General features: G+C 51.2%; 1 protein-coding gene across 2 annotated transcripts in view; it reads right to left on the bottom strand.

The window, feature by feature from the left end:
- MARK2 (microtubule affinity regulating kinase 2) overlaps positions 1–12,653 on the bottom strand; it is a 54,693-nt gene extending 42,040 nt beyond the window's left edge. The window contains exon 1 of one of the 2 annotated variants that reach the window (XM_072638923.1): positions 12,497–12,653. In XM_072638923.1, coding sequence (XP_072495024.1) covers positions 12,497–12,553 — 57 coding nt within the window. In that variant the 5' untranslated portion in view covers positions 12,554–12,653. Of the gene's footprint in view, positions 1–11,677; positions 11,729–12,496 lie in introns of those variants that run through there. The other variant, XM_072638927.1, reaches the window with a different exon arrangement.
- Between the last annotated feature and the right edge of the window lie 6,177 nt (positions 12,654–18,830).

The following is an 18,830-nucleotide window of genomic DNA, read 5'->3' as shown; positions in this document are numbered from 1 at the left end:
TTGACCCTCCCTCTCCTATTTCTGGGTCTGAAAACCAACCAATTCTCCATGTCCAGGAAGCTCTCCCTGCCTCCAAGACTGGACAGATTCTCTGATCTCCCCCCACCCCCACCAAGTGCTTGTGACCCCCCAGACCATCTTGCCCTGTTTCAACCTTGAGCTTATTCTAGATGCCCTTACCCAGGTCCATGTTGTCTCCATCAACAGACATTTCTGAAGTGCCTACTTTGTATGAGGCACTTTCATTTCTGTTCATATCCCTAGCATATAAGCACAGTGTGTGCCACACAGCAGGCTCTTAATCCAGGATTGACTGACAGGGTCAATGGGATTTTATTTTTAATTAAAAAAACAAAACCACCATGCGAAGTACTCTCTCAATCTCCAAGGAAGCTGGAGATCATCAGGGTCAAGAGTGTCTTTGGCAACACAGAAAATCTGGTCCCCCGGAATCACTATGGTCAAAAATCCAGCCTCCCTGGCCAAGATGATCAAGAAGGTCCTCAGATACACTCTCTCCTCAGGCCCAGAAGCAAACCAGAATTCCATGTTGGAAGATCTATATTTTGCTAGCAGAGACTCCCAGGCCCCCCACCCGCACGTACCCCCTTCCACATCACAATGCAGTATCAGAACAAGATCTGGAGGCTAAAATTGTGATTAAGTGTCTAATTCTTAAAATTTAAGTAGCTAAAGAATCTCATTTCAATGCCTGGAGATTAAACTACACAGCAATCAAGCCAAACGAGTTTGTATGTACATGAGAAGAGTTCCAGTGGGAGCCAAAGGCCAGCTCCAACACCCCAGTGAGCTGGGGTGGGGTTGGGAAGAGAAACCACTGCAAGGCTTTGCTGGAACCACCTCAGTCTCCCTCCCTGGTGGGGAAAGAGGAGAAAGAGGAGGAAGAGGAGGAGGAGGAGGAGGAGGAGGAGGAGGAGGAGGAGGAGGAGGAGGAGCTGGTCTTTGTTTCAGGACACTCATTATGAATGACGAAACCTCTCCTGAACTAGGAGCTGATAACAGACCAGCCACACAAGACCATTTCAGAAGGGCTTACCACACTAAGAATGTCTAGAATTCAAGCATGCCAAATGGGGAAGTAGAGACTCAGCAGCTAAACGTTCCATTTTGAAGAAGACCCTTCTCTCCACAACAGTCATGCAGCCTTCCACCTCTTGTTCACTGTGTGTCATTTAACAGGCTGGATTTGGCACCAGCTTGGCAGCGTGCCCTATCTGTAGTTTCAAGAAAGGCAGAGTGTCTGATTTTCAACAATGTTTTAAAAAATCTATTTCGGAATAGGATATATCCATTCTGCAATGGGAGGTGGGGGAGAGAGAGTGTGATGGTGTGGAAGAGGCAGAAGGGTAAGAAGGCCTTGGGGTCAAGCAAAGGAAAGCAGACACCCCTTCAGCACCCAAATCAAGTAGCAAAAGAAATCGACTTCATTTTTTTTCCAATTAGAAGTTAGAAATTAAGGACATGTGAAGGTTTATCCCATCCTTGGCTTTACCTTCCCATCCACCAAAATAAATTCTCCTAGTTATAATTTATTTATGAAAAAAACATTCCTAACAGTCCAAAATCAATGTAAAGGATTGTCATCTAATCAATTAACAGGCAATCCTCTCATCAGGCAGCCTGATCCTAGTAATTAAGGTAAAGACTCTCCTCTCTGGGAATTCACACTACAAAGAAGGGTAGAAGCCCCAAGGACCCACCCCATTAGTGAGAGGCACCTCCATGCCCCCAAGGGCTCTAGATGGAGACAGAGGCCCAGCTTTCTTAAGGAACACCTGGGTCTCTAACAGCTGCCTCTTCCTGCCTTGCTTCTGGGGAATCTGTTCACAAAGGGGAAAGTCAAATGTCCTGCCCTTCCCCAGGGGGAAGAACATGGAACCTGAAGTCAAAGACTAGAGTTCAAATCCCATGTCTGCTCCTTAGAGGTTTCCAGATGTAGATCAGGAAACCACGCACTCCAACCTGACTTGTGACCCTGTCTGGGTCTAAGTTCTATCTTCTGTAAAATGCAGGGTAGGGGACTGGGGTGGGAGTGGGGTTTGGGGAGGGCTTATTTGCCCTTCCAGCTGTAAATCCTTTGTCAGTCCAAAACTAGGCCCTGAACTGTGCCTCAGTGGCCACAAACCAAGAGCTAGTATGAAAGTAACAGAAATGCCAAATACCTGGAGGCTTCCCTGGGAGGCCCCCAGAGGAAAATAAAGGACCTGAGACTACCAGGCTGGACACTTCAGGGGCTCCCCCATCTATGGAGGCCTTCACAGATTTTGCCATAAAGGGAAAGATAAAAGTGAATAGGACCTGCTGCCTGAGCACCACACCCAGAATCAGACTTAGGTCAGCAAGTCCTGAGGCTTTACGTAAACTCAAAGCAGTGAGCCAGCACCCTCATCAATAAGTTCAAGCCAATGAAGGAAGATGATCTTTTGATCTCTGAGAAAGGAGCTGGGCAGTGAGCACCACTTCAGAAGAGAGAAGTAAAACAGAAGAAAAAAAAGGCTAAATGAGTGCAAACAGGAAATGGGTGAATTACACAAGCAACAGCATTAAGAGAAATCATCGGGACAATCACAGTGCAGCTCCCAGGGCTAAACTGGCAGGAACCATGGGCACCCAGAGGCCTGGCACTACCAGCTCCCAGCCCTCTTGGCAGCTCAGGCCAAAAGCTCGGCACTCTGTACGTTTTTGTGTACTGGTGGCAGACAGCCCCACACCGAGAAGGGAATCAAAAGGGAAGCTGGCCTGTTTCAATGGGGCTGAAGATACAGCTTGGAGCAGCACCCAAACGCCTTTTTTTTTGGAGGGGGGGGCTCCTCTAGTTAAAGTGTGCCAACAGTGCCAAGTGTCCTGCCTGGACCATCAGCCCTGTGCCTCCTGTGCCTGAGGGTGGCTAACTTGATGGGCACCACTTTCAGGGCCCTGATGACACCAGATCAATTCTCAAATGCTGGGGAGGTGGGCAGAGGTGGCAGGGCCTCAGGATTCACAACTGGAGCTTGAATCGCTGTTGGGCCAAACATGCTTCTGTATGGCACTATGGGAAGCCCCAAAAAGAGATCTAGAGCTCTCTCTGCATTTACACCATCCCTGCAGCTTTAAATGGACCAGCCAAGAAGGAAGAAAGGAGGCATAGGATACAGTCAACAGTTCTGGGACAATCTGACTCTTCACTCAAGGCTGAGGCCCAGCTCAAAGAACCCCTCTCTCTCCTGCTGAATGTTCTAATGCAAGACTAGGGCAAGACTAGGTAGGGCTCATAGGCACACTTCTCACTTCTAACTCCAGATTACTTAAGTAATGGGAAATAAACAGTGAAGGAATCCTTGGTGCCCGTAGGGATACAGTCCAAAACCATTAAGACAATGATGCCCAATCAATGTCTTGGAACACAGAGATGGGTCTCGAAGGGCCACACTGAAAATGCCTAAGGCATAGTCTGGACTGCTGGGCCTCAGCTAAGAGGAGAAATAAATCTTGCAGGAGAAAGGATACAAGTAAGCAATGCTCTCTTACATTTCCTACACAGGCAAGTGGTTGAAGCCAGGACAAACAATTCTATAACTGAACCATCCCAGAGTGGGGGAGAGATACTGAATGATGAGAAATGGAGGTGGACTCCCAGAAAACTGGGTGAAGTCACAGTAACCTGTAAGTCACCTTATCATTTAGAGAGAGAATGGTTCAAGAAAGGGGAGAGGGGACTTCAGAGGGAAAACTTGTTTAATCTGGCTGAAGTGCCTTGAAGTCCAAAGCTGCCCAGAGGCCAGCCTGGCAAAAGAGACAAAATCAGGAGGGCAGGAGAAGCTGCACCATGAACAAAAGGCTCAAACACAGGGAAGAAATGGGTTTCCAAACTCCATGTGTGTCTTTAGTTCTAATAAGCAGCATGCAAACCGAGAAAGTTCACACTGCTACTAGAATGTGGCCCAAGATCTCCCTCCTAACGGGGCATCTAAAGTGTGGCACTGGATGAGTAATATTTATTTGGCAAGTGGGCTTCAACAAGAGACAGTGGCAAAATCAACACAGATTAGCAAGCAACAGGAAAGCAGAATGTCGGTGAGAGGTCTGAAGCGCCTGGATCCTACCAGCAGCCAGTTAACGGCTCCAAGGTTCTTCAAGGAGAGAGCCAGCCTTGCAGTTTTCAAATGCAGACCTGACCGAGAGCCAGCCAAAAAAGCCCTTTAATGCTGCCCTCGGAAAAGCTAAGTGAGTCAACAGTGCCCATCAGATCTTTTTAATGCAACCAAAAGAGAAGACTGATGGTCTGGACTGGCAGACTGAAAACCCCCAATGTAGCTTCAGGCCCAGAGGTCCCAACCAGGAGAATAGGCTGACAACCAACGCAGCCCAATCGATAAACTGCAGGGAATGTGAAACAAAGGTTTACGATAAAAGTCCCAAGGAGAAATCAACTAGATCTGGGGATGAGTTCAAGGTCTTTCCCATACAACATGGCTATCCAAAACCAACAGGTCTGTCTCCTTCTGGGGCTCTCCCAAGGAAATACTGGAGGAAACAGCCCAGCACAAGGTCAGGCCCTGTCCCTGGGGTACTGTCCTTAACCTTCAGATAACAAGTCTAATGAAAACTCATACCTTATGTTAGGGTTTACAAAGGCACTTTCTTAAAGAAGGAAATGCAAGCATTGCTCTCCCCATATTACAGCTGAGGATATCAAGGCTTAGAGATGCTATGACCCATGGGCACACGACAAGGGAAGTGCTGGGGCCTGGCCTTGGTGTCCATGCCTACTCTCTTTTTCCTCACAAGATGTGAAACAGAACATCTCTCCTATTACAGATGAGCCAGGGACATTACACCCATGGAGTCACCACACCAGGATGCCTCATACCCCCTAGGCTACAGATCCTTCCCACAAAGAATGCAGCAGCTGTAGCACAGTTCATAAAAACACCTGGAGGTCCAGAGAAAGCAGGACACTTGTCTCCAGAAGCATAAAGGACCTCCCAGGGCCAGGTTGCCAAATGATTTGCCATACTATCATTAAAAAGAACCCAAAGGTGGTATTCCCTCTCTCCTATCAAGTGATGACACCCTGGAATGGAAAAGAAAGTAAACTCTGTCCCTTGGACCACAAGTGAGAGAAGGGAAAGCCTCTACTCATCACCTCATGGCCATGGGACTTACCTCCTGTCAGCTCCCTCCAACGAGAACATAAGCTTACTGAGGGGCAGGGATCATCTGACTTGTTTGTATTTATATACCCAGTGCTGCACGAAAAGCGTTTAGAAATGTATTCTGTCCAGAGACTGGGCTAGGGTTGTTTCTGGATAACAAAGATGAGGTAGGGAGGGATTCAGAGGCCAGAGTGGCCCATCAACTGAGGATCAGCGAAGCAGAGGAGAAGCTGGGACAGCCTGGAACATTCCCATGGCAGGGGGTGCTGGTGGGGGAGGGAAATTCAGAAAAATCACTTCGTAAAAGGAAATGATCAGGAATCTTAGCAGAGACACCAGAAGGAAGAGGAAAATACACTAATCAGCACATGTGCTGTATGTCTACACCAGCACCACAGCAGAGAGAGTGAGCCCTGGATTTGGAGCCTGAATATCTGGGTTGAAATTCTGGCTCTGACACTTGCTGCACTGTGAGCCTCAGTTTCTCCATCTGTAAACTGGAGACAATATCAGCACTACCTCACTGTTTTATCTTGAGGAATTCACTTTGTAGATTTGTGGGAATATGCCTTCTTATTCTCCCTCTGCAAATGTTCCCTCTTACCAGGGAGGATACGTTACACAAGGCAGTGAAGGTGGAGGTAATGAGTAATGAAAAAAAAAATGCCCTCCACAACACAGAGCTAGAGGCCTACGAGAACAAGCGGACAAATATGTACCAGAGGCTGGCACACTGCAGCCTGAGGGCCAACCCTGCCCAACACCTGTTTTCTTATAACCCAAGCTAAGAATGATTTTTACATTTTAAATTATTATTTAATAATAATACAAAGCAAATAAAACACGAAGCAAAACCAGGTAGCAGCAGGTGGGATGTGACCCTTTGCTGTCTACACTGTGTCTGATGTGGTCACTTCATTGGATGTTTTTCATTGTTACATGGAGCTTTTGGTGGGTGGTGATATGACAGTGATGTAAATATAAATGGTCTTAACAAAACATTTTAAACAGATTTTGTTGATGATTACTTTTATATCCCCTAGATCTTCCCCTATTTCCTCCCCCCATCCAGAATCATCTCATACCAAAAAAAAGATATTTTAAAGAGGAAGAGAAATAAAGTCAGCAAGCCTATGAACCAAAGGGCGGAGAAGGAGATCGCACTCACGCTCAGCGTTCTACCTACGGACACATTTCCCATTTCCGCAAAGAAGCGGGAGGGAGAGCACAACTCTTTTTGGAAGCTAATCATAAAAAAATGTAAGGGTGAACTACATAGACTTGGTGGATACAATGGCCAGACAGTGGTCAGTCTCCCAGGCTTTCCATGGACAAACTTTCCACACTGCCCAGGGAAGTGATCTGAGGAAAGCAAGTCCTGAACTCGCAGCCCAGGCCACCCAGCAAGTGCCGAGAGACCCAGCCAGTGAGCATCGCCACCACGCTCCCCACTACATCCTTGAATGCATCGGGAGTGCAGTCTGAGGCCACAGGGCCATGATGCGGGCACAAGAGCCTCCCTTCTTCTTTAAATGGTACTGATCATCTGAGAGGACAGAACATGATAAAGGGACTCTCAAGCTGGGATTTTTGCAGAAGTCTTCTGGTGTTTAGTGAAAATTTGCAAAAGTAAACTTAGGACTGTACTAAATCACAAGCCTGAAACACTCAGAGAAATAAATGCCCTGGAGATGTGCACGAACCTCTCCAACAAGCCTTCTGTTCTCCTTCAGACAGCTGGCTGGGGTGGGGGATACAAAGACTGTTCAGATTACTCCCAGCTAAAGGAGGCAGCCCTAGGAGGATCAGACAGAAAGATACTAGAATTACTACGAAATACCTATGGAGTCTCAGCGGCAGGACGAGGCCCCGAACTGGATCCCTTATATATGTCAATGAGGAGCCTCATAACAGAAATGCAAAGGCAAGGCAATCGAGGGCTATGTAAGGCTGAGAAAACCGGGAGGCAAGCTAAGGGATTTCCTCCCAATAATTCACTTGCTTTGGGATGCTAGACAAAACCTAGCTAGCTTATCAATCCCCACTCACCTCTGAGATTGGAAAACAAGCTCATGGGACTGTAAGGTAAAAGTACCAAAACACAAAAGACAGTCACACTGTCAGCAGAGAATAGACGAACACCGGTGTCATGTAACAGAAGTGGGGGTAAAGACAGCAGAACCTCCGGTCTGAAGAGGGTGGAGGAAACAGGGGGCCGCCCTGCACACAGGATATCAGTTACCAAAACAAAACCCCAGCAAGAGGGTGCTCAGAGGAAGCAGTAATTAGAGAATCACTTGGAGAGCAAAGTGAGCAGCCTGTCCGCTGATGCAGAGGGGACAGGCAGGGACTCTGCTCATAGACCACCACTTTCCAGCGGGGGCTCCCCTCTCTCTCTCTGTCTCGGACTACAGCACTTCCTTAATTTCACAGCAAAACTAGAAAACGTCCTGCTAAGTTAGTCCTCAGCCTGCCCCATCCCATTCCCTGAAGAGCAGGTTCCCCACTTGCTGAGTAAGGAAGAAGGAAGTGTGGCAACAGTGCGACAGCAGCAACCCCAAGAGGGGGCCCTTTCTCTCTCCACCTGCTCCTGACTCAAGATCCCATCCCATCCCATCCCATTCCACTTCAGTTTCCAAAAGACAGTGGGAGCTCCTTTACCTCCTTCCCCAACAAGCCTGGACTCACTGTCCTGGCAGCCCTAAACCAAAAGGTCGCAGGCCAAAGAGAATTCAACAGTGTCCGATTACAGCAGCCAAGAGCCAAGGGCTAGAAGTCAGGGAACCTGGGCCTTTCATCCAGGCTCAACAACTGGTGACCTTCCCTCAGGCCAAGTCCCTTCCTCTGGCTAGGTCAAAATCCTCTGACTGAGCAGCAAACTGCGAAGACGCTGGGTGGAGAGAGGTGCTTGGAGAGCCTCTGCAGAAAGATGTGACAAGGGAGGCCCTCGGGGAGACCAGCCCCAAACTCAGCCAGTCACATTCAGCAGTGGGGGGGCTCTAGGTGGGAACTGTCTGCAGAAGTCATCTTTGCTTGCCTTCGGTGAACCTTGGAAAGCCCCACAGGACTGAGACCTTTGTATTGCCAACATCCCAGCCGGCAGAGGAAAATGGGGCATTGCTGGAAACCAGCTTAACTGGTTCTGCAACGGAGCCCCTGGCCAGTTCCACCTCCCTTCCCTAAGTTAAAAAGAAAAAGGGCAGCAGCCCAGAGCCAGCCATTTCACTAACACAAATTCTCCCTCTAGGGCTCACCTTCCTGTCAGGATCTGTCCCCAACCTTGTAAACTGGGCTTTATAAGGTTAAAATTAGTCAGTTAGTTCATAGGAAGAAATATTTATTTCTGATCCTGGGAAAATTGATAATATGAGTTGTGCAGAATAATGGGTGGTGGTGGTAGAGAAGAAGCAGAAAGAACATATATAGCATTCTCCTCCCCAAAGACAAATATCTGTAGAGAGAGCTCTCTGCAGGGACTGAGAAGCCTCAAACACCCCAGATAAAAATAGACATTCTGATAAAGGGACCCAACCTATTTATACCCCCAACCAAGGAGCTGGTCTGATGGACAAGAAAGGGAGGAGAAATCAAGTTTCCTGGCTCACACCTATCCTGCTTTGGTAGGAGTCTCAAAGTTCTGAGCTGCAGCCCCAGAGGCTGGGTTAGTCACTTCAACTCTGCCTTAATCTTCATGGTGATTCAGGATGAGATGAGACCATTTCAACAGACAGTCACTAGACAAGAAAAAGTCACAGGAGCCCTGGAAAGCCCTTGAGGGAAACACTCAGAAAATATACTTCGGGCATGGAAGAGCTCCTCTCCTGACAAGACAGGGGCACAGGGAAATAGGACCTTTCCCTCCCCAGATGTCACAGGGCCCAACACTGCCCTCTCTTCAGAGGTTAAAAAAAACAAAACAGGTACAAAAAACAGGTAGATCACTTCAGTGACTCATCTGAGCTTTGATGAGGCCCAGAAACAGGTTTGGGGGGCCAAGACTCACAAGCAAAATTTCTAAAAGCCCTCAGCTTCCATCAAGTGAGAGAGAATGAGAATGCAGAGTTTTTGCACCATGCTGGCAACTTCATTAAACCACTGTTATACTAACTTCAAGGGGTCACTTCCCAAACACCTTATCACCCACCAGCTCTGCCTGAGTGGGAAATCAACAGAAAACTGAATGGAAGCCCAGGCCTCTAGGCTTTATGGTTCAAATGGAATCAAACCCTCACTACCTCCAACTCATTCTCTAAGACAGAGGCTTGTTTGAGCAGAGGCCTACTTTGAGGCCAAGAGAATCAAACTTAGCCAGATCAACAGAGATGTTTCTGGTTTATTCAGAAAAAGCCTGACAGCTAGGCACAGAGATGATCCCAGGAAAGGAAGACCACCTCAGATCTTTCAATCTGCTAAAGCCAGGACAGACTCTAAGGGCTGACAGCAGCTCAAACTCACTCTGTTAATGGGTCCTGGGAGTGATCAAGCTAAAATACTGACTGGGCCAATAGGGGACCATTTCCCCAACCCCCACCTGGCTTGTGGATAATGGGCCCATGACTTGACTGTACTGTGTGGACAAGAAATATTTATTCCAGTTGACATAACACACATGGAGCAGAATAAGGAAAGATCCTAGCAACAGAGGCAGGTGTCTAAAGTCTAGTTGTGAAAGAGTTAATGAAGGCATGGGACCTAGTCCTGGTCAGATGCCCAATGAGCTAGAGTCACTGTTCAAAGGGGAACCAGTGTGACCTGGGAAGTTTTGGACTTCCCAAGAGAACTGCAAACCTGTCAGGCTCATAGAAATTCTCTTGGCCCTACCTTAAAACACTGAATTCCACTCACAACAGTTACCAAAAAAAAAGGTTTCCAGCCAATCTTTGGTTACAACCTGAAAGGCTGCCTGTGCCTTTGCAAGGCTAGCTTTAACCTGGAGCCAGTTGAATTTCAACTAGAAACCAACAGACCACACCCAGGATGGCCTTAAATCAAGCTCTAACCTCCTGTTTGACTACCCCTGGAAGTCAACAGAAAGCAATGGCTCAAGGTCTGACCAAGGACTGACCAAGACTGACTTGGAATTGTTTCTAGAATCACCCTCCACCTTACCCACAGCCTCTAATCTGGCACTTCCCAGATCTGAAGCCCCAGGGCCAAGCTAATGTGGGTTAGGATAATGCAGTCACATCCCCAACCCGCCCAGGCTCAGACCAGGAGGGCCTTTCCACAAGGCAAAGGAGCATGCTCCTAAACAGTCAAGGCCTACCTACAGTCCCAATTCACAGTGCCCGCAACCTACCTACAGAGAAATCACTACAATATTAATAGCAGCCCATTTATCTATAGCATTTTAAAGGATCATAAAGGATTTTTCCTCACAAGGACCAAGTAGGATGTATAGTTTTATCATTAACTCCATTTCACAGAGAGAACACTGATCTATCAAAATGCCATCTTCAACCTCAACCTGACTGGAAACAGCAGAGAAGGCAGCCAGTCACACAATCCACTCAGGGTCTCAAGTCATCCTGGTGTGGCCTCTTCTCCAAAGACGGATGGAAAGGAAAAAGCAAAGCTCAGAGCTCCCTAGAAGACTGAGAGCAACTCCAACGTTCCCACTGCCTAACAGGGACCAGCAGGACAGAGCTTGGGGCTTTCCTTGACAGTTCTGAGGCCCAAATATAGGGTAGGTTTCAAGGCATCTGATTCATGTCAGACCCTGGCCAACAGCAAGTAGACTGAAAGCCATGCCTCACTGCACTTTCCTCTTACTGTGGCCACTGGCTAGAAGACAGGCTGTCATTTTGTTGACTGCCTTTATGCCTGCTAAGTCTCCAATCCAGGAGCCCTGTTTGAAAAAGAAATAAGCAAAAAACTGCCCCAAATGCTGCCCGCCCCCCCATCCAAGAAACCCTCTTCAGGACACAAAGTTGTGTCTGGGGCAGATAGGACAGAACAGAACTCAGAATCAGATGTCACTAAAAGCACCTCCAAGGCAGTCACACTACTACCAGCTGGCCGCCCTCCCTGTTCATCAGCATGGGGGGGGAGGAGAGTGTTCAATTTTTTTTTCAGACAGCTCTGGGGAAAAGAGCAAAGGAAAGAGAGGAAAAAGCTCCAAGATGCCAATGCTTTACCTGTTTCTGGCAGAACCAGGTGAAGTCATCCCGATGTAAAGCTAGGGTCAGAGAGCCTTTCATGGGGGTGGGGAGTCTCCCCACACATCCCTGCCAGCGAGGAGGGGAATCCTCAGCACCCAGCTGGCTGCTGACACTGCCTTCACGTGGAGAAGCCTCCGAGGAACAAGATGGGGCTTCTCCTTCTTGGCTCTGCTGCCCCTTGGGCTCCAGTTTGCCAGGCTTCCTCTGGGGAAGCCTCCTGTCACCTGTCTGAATCTGGGATGTGCCATAGGCCCGGAGCTGGGCTGAGGACAGTGGGAGCAGCTCTTCCACAAGGATGGGGAGAGGTAAGGGGCCCCCAGAGGTGGGGCACCCTAAGGGTGCAGAAGCCAGACTCACATCAGTCTTTCAAGTGGCTGCGATCAAATAAAAGGCAGCGGGGCACTCCCCCCAACACTGGCATCCTTCAGCAAGGACCTGAAAGATCCGAGGGAACAGGAGGCTTTCATTGTCCGCTCAGCCCACCTACGACCCCCCAGAAAGTGGAGATCCAAATGCTGAGCGGGCGTCCGAGTTCATTCAGGCAGGGTCTGGGAGACAGTGGGGGTGGCATCAGAACAGGCTGCGAAGGCTCCCGGGGGGTCGCGGCCCCCCCACCTCCGCTTCACCCCCAAAGACAACACAGACCCAACGGTCGTGGGGAGGGGCCCCTGGGGCTACTGACTGCGGGATGCCAGGGGCAGGGCGATGGGACCACAGAACAGGGCGGAAGAGGCTTCCCAGGGGGTGCCAGCCCCCGCCCCCCAGGTGTCAGAAGCGGGTCAACTTCGGGTGATGCTGGGAGGAGTGGAGCGATGTAAACTCCGGGCTTCCGCGGGCTGCGGTGTAGACCCCGGACTGCCGGAGCAAGGGGGCAGGGACCCCCGCCAGGCTCTCCGCCCCCTCCCCCTCCGTGTCAGGAAGGAGGGCGGCCAGGGTGCAGAGGAAGCCCGGGGTGTGGCCACCCTGCCCTGGCGGGGTCAGGGGCCCCGGGGCCTCGCGGACCCCGGGCGGGGCGCGGGCGGAGCAACAGGTTGCCCGGAGAAAGTGACAGCGGGACGGCGGGCGCTGGGGTGCCAGGGCCGGGCGGCAGCCCCGTCCCCGAGGGGAGGCAGGGGACGGCAGGCCCGGCTGGCACGGCGTGGGCAGGGGCAGCGGCCCCGGACGGCGCGCTCCTACCTGCTGCTCCGTGTCCCTCTCGTTCAGCGTGGGCAGGGGGGTCCGGGCGCTGGACATGGTGCCGCCGGGTCCGGGGGCCCGGGGGCTGCGGGGAAGGGCCGCGGGCGCCGGGCGGCTCAGCGCGGGGGCCCCGGCCGCATGGGCCCCAGCCAGGGGTGCGGGGAGGCCGGGCCGGCCGCTCACGCCAGCCCGCGGCTGCGCCGCTTGGGCTAGGCCGCGCCGGCTCCGGGCGGCTCCGGGGCGGCCCCCGGGCCCGGGCCCGGGCTGGGCTGGGCCGCCGCTCGGCCGCGCCGCCGCCTGGCCCGCTCGCCGCCCGCGCCGCCCGCGCCGCGCCTCCGCTGCCTTCAGCGGCTCCGCTCCGCGCCCGCCTCACAGGCAGCCGCCGCCGCCGCTGCCGCCGCCGCCGCCGCCGCCGCCGGCCCTGCTGCTCCCAACATGGCCGCCGCCGCCGCCGGCCCTCGGCTCTTTCCGCCGCCAGCGGCCGGAAACAGCCGAAGCGCCGGGCGCCCGGCTCCTGGCTGAGGCTGGCCTCCGGAAACAGCCGAAGGCGGGAGCCACGGGAGCGCGCTCGCCGGCCCAGGGCTCCGGAAACGGCCGAAGGGGAGCGCGGCGGGCGCGGCCGGCCCCTGGACACGCCCACTCGCTCCTAAGCCCGCCCCTCCCCGCCCCTTGCAGACTCCGCCCGGGCTCTTTGCCCGCAGCTCGGGCCAGGGCGGCGAGCGGCGTGCTACGAGCTGGCCACGCCCTCCGCCCCGCCCCCGCAGCCGGGGGCGGGCCCAGGCTACTTCCGGAAACACCCGGAGCGCGGGCTGTCCCCGGCCTCACGGCATCCCCGGAGCGGTACCCAGGCGGGGCCCTTGGGGGCCGGCCCGCAGAGGCCCCGCACACCGCACGGAGGCCCGCGGGGCCGACGTCCTCGGAGCGCTGTGTAACCCTTCAAGCGCCGCCGGAATGGGGCGGCAAAGACCGGGACCTCTTCCCCTGGAGAACGAGATGGGGGCGCGGGGGGGTGGGGCAGGGGAAGCCGGATGTGGGCGGGGCCGGGGCTCCAATCCCACCCTCGAGCCGCCACCTGCGTGGACAGGTAACTGACGTCAGCTTCCCGAGGCTAAACGGGAGCACGTACACTTGCGGGGTTACCGAGCGTTTCCGATAATCGGATCCTGCCCCTCCGGCCGCGCGGAGTGCACCGCCCTGCCCACGCCCCTGAGCGGCTCCTCCGTCTGCGGCTGCCGCGGACCGCAGAGACCCCTTCGTTTAGAGCAGAAGTTCGAGAAACCCTCAGCAGCCTCGGGGCGACGAGCAGCAGCGACGCTGGCACTCGGGGTCCGTGCCTCCCCTGGGAGCCGCCTCTCTGCACGTCTGACCCGCGGCCGCCACCTGTCCGGGCGAACGCACCGCCCTCGGAGACAGCTGAAATGAAGAACTTCGTCCTCCAGGGGAGCTGAAAGGTGCCCACCCTCAAGTGGGCGCCCAGACTGGTGCAGGGAAGGAGGGCTGGCCTTGGATCCGAAGACCTCCCGGACTGCAGGCTCTCTCTGCCTCAGTCTTCTCTTCGGTGGAATGGGACTTAGGATCTTCGTATCACCTCCCTCACATGTCCTAGGAAAATAGAAGTTATTGCAAGTGACCCCACTTCTGCTTCCTGGAGCCAAACAGAGCAAAGCAGTCTGATGAAGGGGTGCAGTGGAGAGGGCAGGGCTTCCTGCCTCAGACGCTGGCTATGTGACTGTATGAGCAGGTCACCTCTCAGACCCCATTTCCTCATCTATAAAAGAGTAAAAATACCTACTTCACAGAGTTCTTGTGGAGCTCAACTGAGATGGTGCATGTGAAGCTGTTTCTGAGTGCGGCCTCCTGGCTCCTGTCTGCTTTGGCTCCCCACTTGAGGCAGCCTGGCTCCAGGATGACTCTCCACCACCTACTTTCTCCCAACTCCACTTTCCCCCTTGGAATATAAACTTGTTGAGAATAGAGACTGTTTCGTTTTCGTTATTTTTTGTATCCTCAGCACTTAGCAGAGGACCTAGCACATAGCAGGCATCTAACAAATACTTTAATGGAATCTAGTCCCTCTTGCACATGGCAGCCCATCAAAGACTTGAAGACAGCAATTAGTATTAGCAGCAGTGGTATATTACTATGATTATCTTTCATTATTAAGGCACCATATAAATCAGTTACTATTTGTCTGTCAAGCAACCCATCTATCCCTCTGAAAATCATCTTCATTTTGTTATCTTATTTACTGCAGATCGGATTACTTGCTGGTGGCTATGGTCAGCCACATACAACAGTCCCAAGGATACCCCATAATCCTAAAAGCTGCATCAGGGATGGGAAAGGAGAGGAACCAAGGAAGCTTGCTGAAGCTCACGTCCCTACCCCCACAAGTCAAGAAGGCTCAGGGGTCTCCCCTGACCCTGGCACACTCCAGGCAGGCCTACACTCCTCAACAAGACATGAAAGGGAGACTTCTAATGATTGCTGCCTTGCTGATAGCTCTGGGCTCCCAAAAGGCTGTTATTAACTCATATTTCCTAATCGCCCCTTTGTCATTCACTGGCTGAGGCTATAATGTCCACCAAGCATGTAAAAGTTAATACCACTGAATAATTCTGGATGCTTAGAAGAGCTCACCAGTCTCAGGACATTTTAAAGGTTTCCAAAGCACTTTGCCCTGTAAGAGAGGTAGTATGAGATTATTAAACCCATTTTAGAGTTGAGGAAACTGAGATGCCAAAACTCACACACTGACAGTATCAGTACTGACACCTAGATCTCCTGATGCCAGGAGACCTGCCTGTGCCTCAGTTTCTTCATCTGTAAAATGAGGGGATTGGATTAGATGGTGTCTAAGGGATCCTCTCTTCTCTGTTTTGACCAGATGATCTGGAGTGTTATTTTCAGTTCCAGGCACCATGTTCTGAAAAGGACATTGATAAGAGTCTCCGGAAAAGGGTGACAAGGAGGGTGAAGATGCTTGAGTTCATGGGCAGGATTGCAAAGCAGAGACTGAGACTGGAAGTTGGGAAAAACCTTCCAACCCTTCAAGCCACCCACCAGTGGATGCAGCCACCTGGGCAGGTAGTAGCAGCTTCTTCCTTAGATGTCTTCAAGCAGACACTGGCAGGTCACTTGACACCAGTGTTGTCATGGGTGTTTTCCAGGTTTGGCTTGGATTAGGTGGCACTAAGGTCCCTTCCAATCCCTAAATCAAGTTATGGGATTCTTGTCCTCCAACAGAAGGACCACAGAAAAATCTACACAATGCCCCCAGGGTATTCCTCTGGTTCTAACAAAGAACAATTGTAGCTCCTATTCTAAAGATGATGCCTAGACTTTGCCTTCTGGTAGCTAGCTAGCAAGCTCACCCCTGGGAGCTCAAAGTTCTCTATGGATGAATATTTCAGGGACAGGAATAATTTCAAACTGGATGCCCTGCAGGCACCTAAAACTCAGCTTGTCCAAAACAGAACTCATTATCTTTTTCTCCATCCTCCCTCTCCTGACTTTCCTTGTTTTTGCTGAAGGTTCCTCCCATCCTTCCAGTCTCCCAGATTCCCAAGGTCTCATTGTCATCAAGTCCTCACACTTCCTCACCCCACAGGTCCAGGCAGTTGTCAAATCATGCAGTTTCTCCCCTTGAACCACTTCAAATAGGTCTTTTTCTCATTATCATTCAATTACCTTAGTCAGACCCTTGTCACCACTCTGCTATACAATTATAACGACCTCCTAATTGGAGGTCCCTGCCTCCCTGTCCACTCCCATAGTTGCCAAAATGGTTTCTTTCCCACAAGCCACAGACTCTTGTTACTTTAGCATACCATATAAACTCCTCCATTTTGCTTTTAAACCTCCTGACAACTGGACCACCTTCATTATCCACTCCACCCTTTCTCAATCTATGGTCTTTTGAGACTGGATTTTTCTCTGTCTTCCGCTCTGGGCTCTCTGTCTCTCATCTTTATGTCTTTGTACTCGTCTTTCTCTCCCCAGACCTGAAATTCATTCCCTTCGCAACTCCAACACCAAATTTCTCACTTCCTTCAAGACTCTCATGAAACACCACCTTCTGAACAAAGCTTTACCTGTCCCTTTGTCTCCCACAATTGCTGATACCTTCCCAAACTTCATTTATAACTACCTCGAACTGATTTTTGTATTTATTCAATTTTATATACGTATATGTGTTATCTCCCTAGTAATCCCCGTTTCATTTTGCATTCCTGGCACCCAGCATATAACAGGAGCTTAATTAATACTTGTCAATGGATTAGAAGGGGGTATTGAAATCAGAATCGGAAAAACTCAAAAGAGGCTGAGATCCAAAATGGCAGTGGAATTTTGTCAAAGCATAAGCTTCTTTTTGTATTCTGAATGACAGAGCCTGGTACATAGTAGATGCTTAATAAATGTTAATTGATTAAAGACTCCCTTCCCAAAGGCAGGGTGACCACCTATAACTTACCATCTTAGAATTTGCCTGAGGCATCACACAAAACATCACACAGCACACAGAGGTAGGGTCTGAATACAGTTCTTTCTTACTCAAGAATCCAGTATTCTATCGGCTTTGCCACGATGTCTCTGTAGGTCATCACTGAGATGGACACCAGACTTGAGCAGCTAAGGGCCAGTTGTCTAGTCTGCTGGCCCCCCTCTCCCCTGACAGGTTTTTCTACCTATCCCTCCTCAGCTTTCCAGCTCACTCTCCAAGGCCTCTACTCAAGGGGAAGGGCAGTGGTTAGTCAATAAATCACAAGTATTTCTTAGCCAGGAGCAACTACTGGCCTGGGAGTCAGCAGGCCTGGGTTCAGATCCAGTTCAGCAGCCGGATTTTGGTCTAGTCCCTCAGGGGCCAATGAGGTTTCCCTATCTGTAAAACAACAGAGTAGGTTCCTTTCAGCCTTGGATCTAGGATGGGACACTGCTATTCTCAGTTCCTTTCTCTTCTCCCTACATTTTCAGTCTCTAAGCTGGTTAACTCCCCATCTCTGAGACCCTTCACTTGTTTCCTAGGGACCCGCTCTGCCAACCAGCGCTCAACAAGAGCTTAGGGGACCAGAAGCCTCAGACCTGACAGGGGAGCAGCAGAGAGAGCCCTAAATCTTTAGGGGAGCTTTGCCTTTTTCCTTCCCTTCTTCCCAACCTCCAGGGCAGGAATAGTCTTACAGCGGTCATTGGACCAACAGCTAGAAGGATTGTCTTTGTGACCTTAAGTAAGCTCCTCATCTGGAGAAAGAGTTGCTCAAGCTGTTGTTTTCACTCGTTTCAGACTCTTCTGACCCCATTTGGGGTTTCCTTGGTGGAGACATTGGAGTGGTTTGCCATTTCCTTCTCCACGAAACTGAGGCAGCCAGGGTAAAGTGACTTGCCCAGGGTCACTCAGCTGAGGCCAGCTGTCTGAGGTTGGATTTGAACTCAGCTCTGCCTGATTCCAGGTCCAGCGCTCCTTCCACTGCACCAGCTAGCTGTCCAGTGCCCCTGTCACTTTACAGGGGAGGATACTGAGGCTTGGGGAGGGGAGTGATTTATCCAGTTGGTCAGTCACTGATTGCAGCCCAAGCCTCGTGGCTCAAAATCCCAGGCTTGTCGTTTTCCTTCATCCTCAGCCCCAGGCTCAAGCTGCCACTCAGTGCATCGTCACCTCAGGCGAGGGAGTCTTCGGGAAAAGGGAAAGCAGGGCAGAGGAGGGCACTAGGACTTTCCCTTCTCCTCCCCACCCACGCCTTCTCCTTTCTGGAAATCAGCAACTCTGATCTGCCCCCTGGTGGACACTGCCAAGCTGACAGTCCTCTTCCTCTGCTTTCCCACTATCCATCCAACCATGCAACCCGCCCAAAGAGAAAGGTGAACCCGCCCAGGTAAGGTGAGAACCAGGGACACTGACATAGTCGTCTTTAGGGTTGTCCAGAGCTTTGAGCCTCACGCACTGCTCTTCCAAGCATTCTCATTTTACAGATTGGGAAGCTGAGAGGGCACTTGGCTAGCCATTAAAAGAGGCCAGATTCAAAGGATGCCCAGAAGGCACCAGTTCCAGCTCCGTTTTCACTAGAACAGCTAGGTTCGTAGACTCGTCAGGCTCAAGTTGGAACAGACCTCAGAGACCACTGATCAAGCAGTCCCTGATCCCCTCCTTTTACAGAAAAGGAAACTGAGGCACACAGGGGTGAAGTAAATTACCCAAGGTTACCCAAGTAGTTAGCAACAGAGTCCAGGTTTTCCAACTCCAGGTCCAGAGCTCTTGAGTTCTGGTAGAAGGAAGCTGTTGACGGTCAACCAGTCAGTCAATAATAAACATTTCTTAAACACCTACTAAACATGCGAG

The sequence above is a fragment of the Notamacropus eugenii genome, chromosome 2 (assembly GCF_028372415.1).
Source record: "Notamacropus eugenii isolate mMacEug1 chromosome 2, mMacEug1.pri_v2, whole genome shotgun sequence".
Taxonomy (NCBI): Eukaryota; Metazoa; Chordata; class Mammalia; order Diprotodontia; family Macropodidae; genus Notamacropus; species Notamacropus eugenii.
This window is presented reverse-complemented; position numbering and strand designations above follow the sequence as displayed.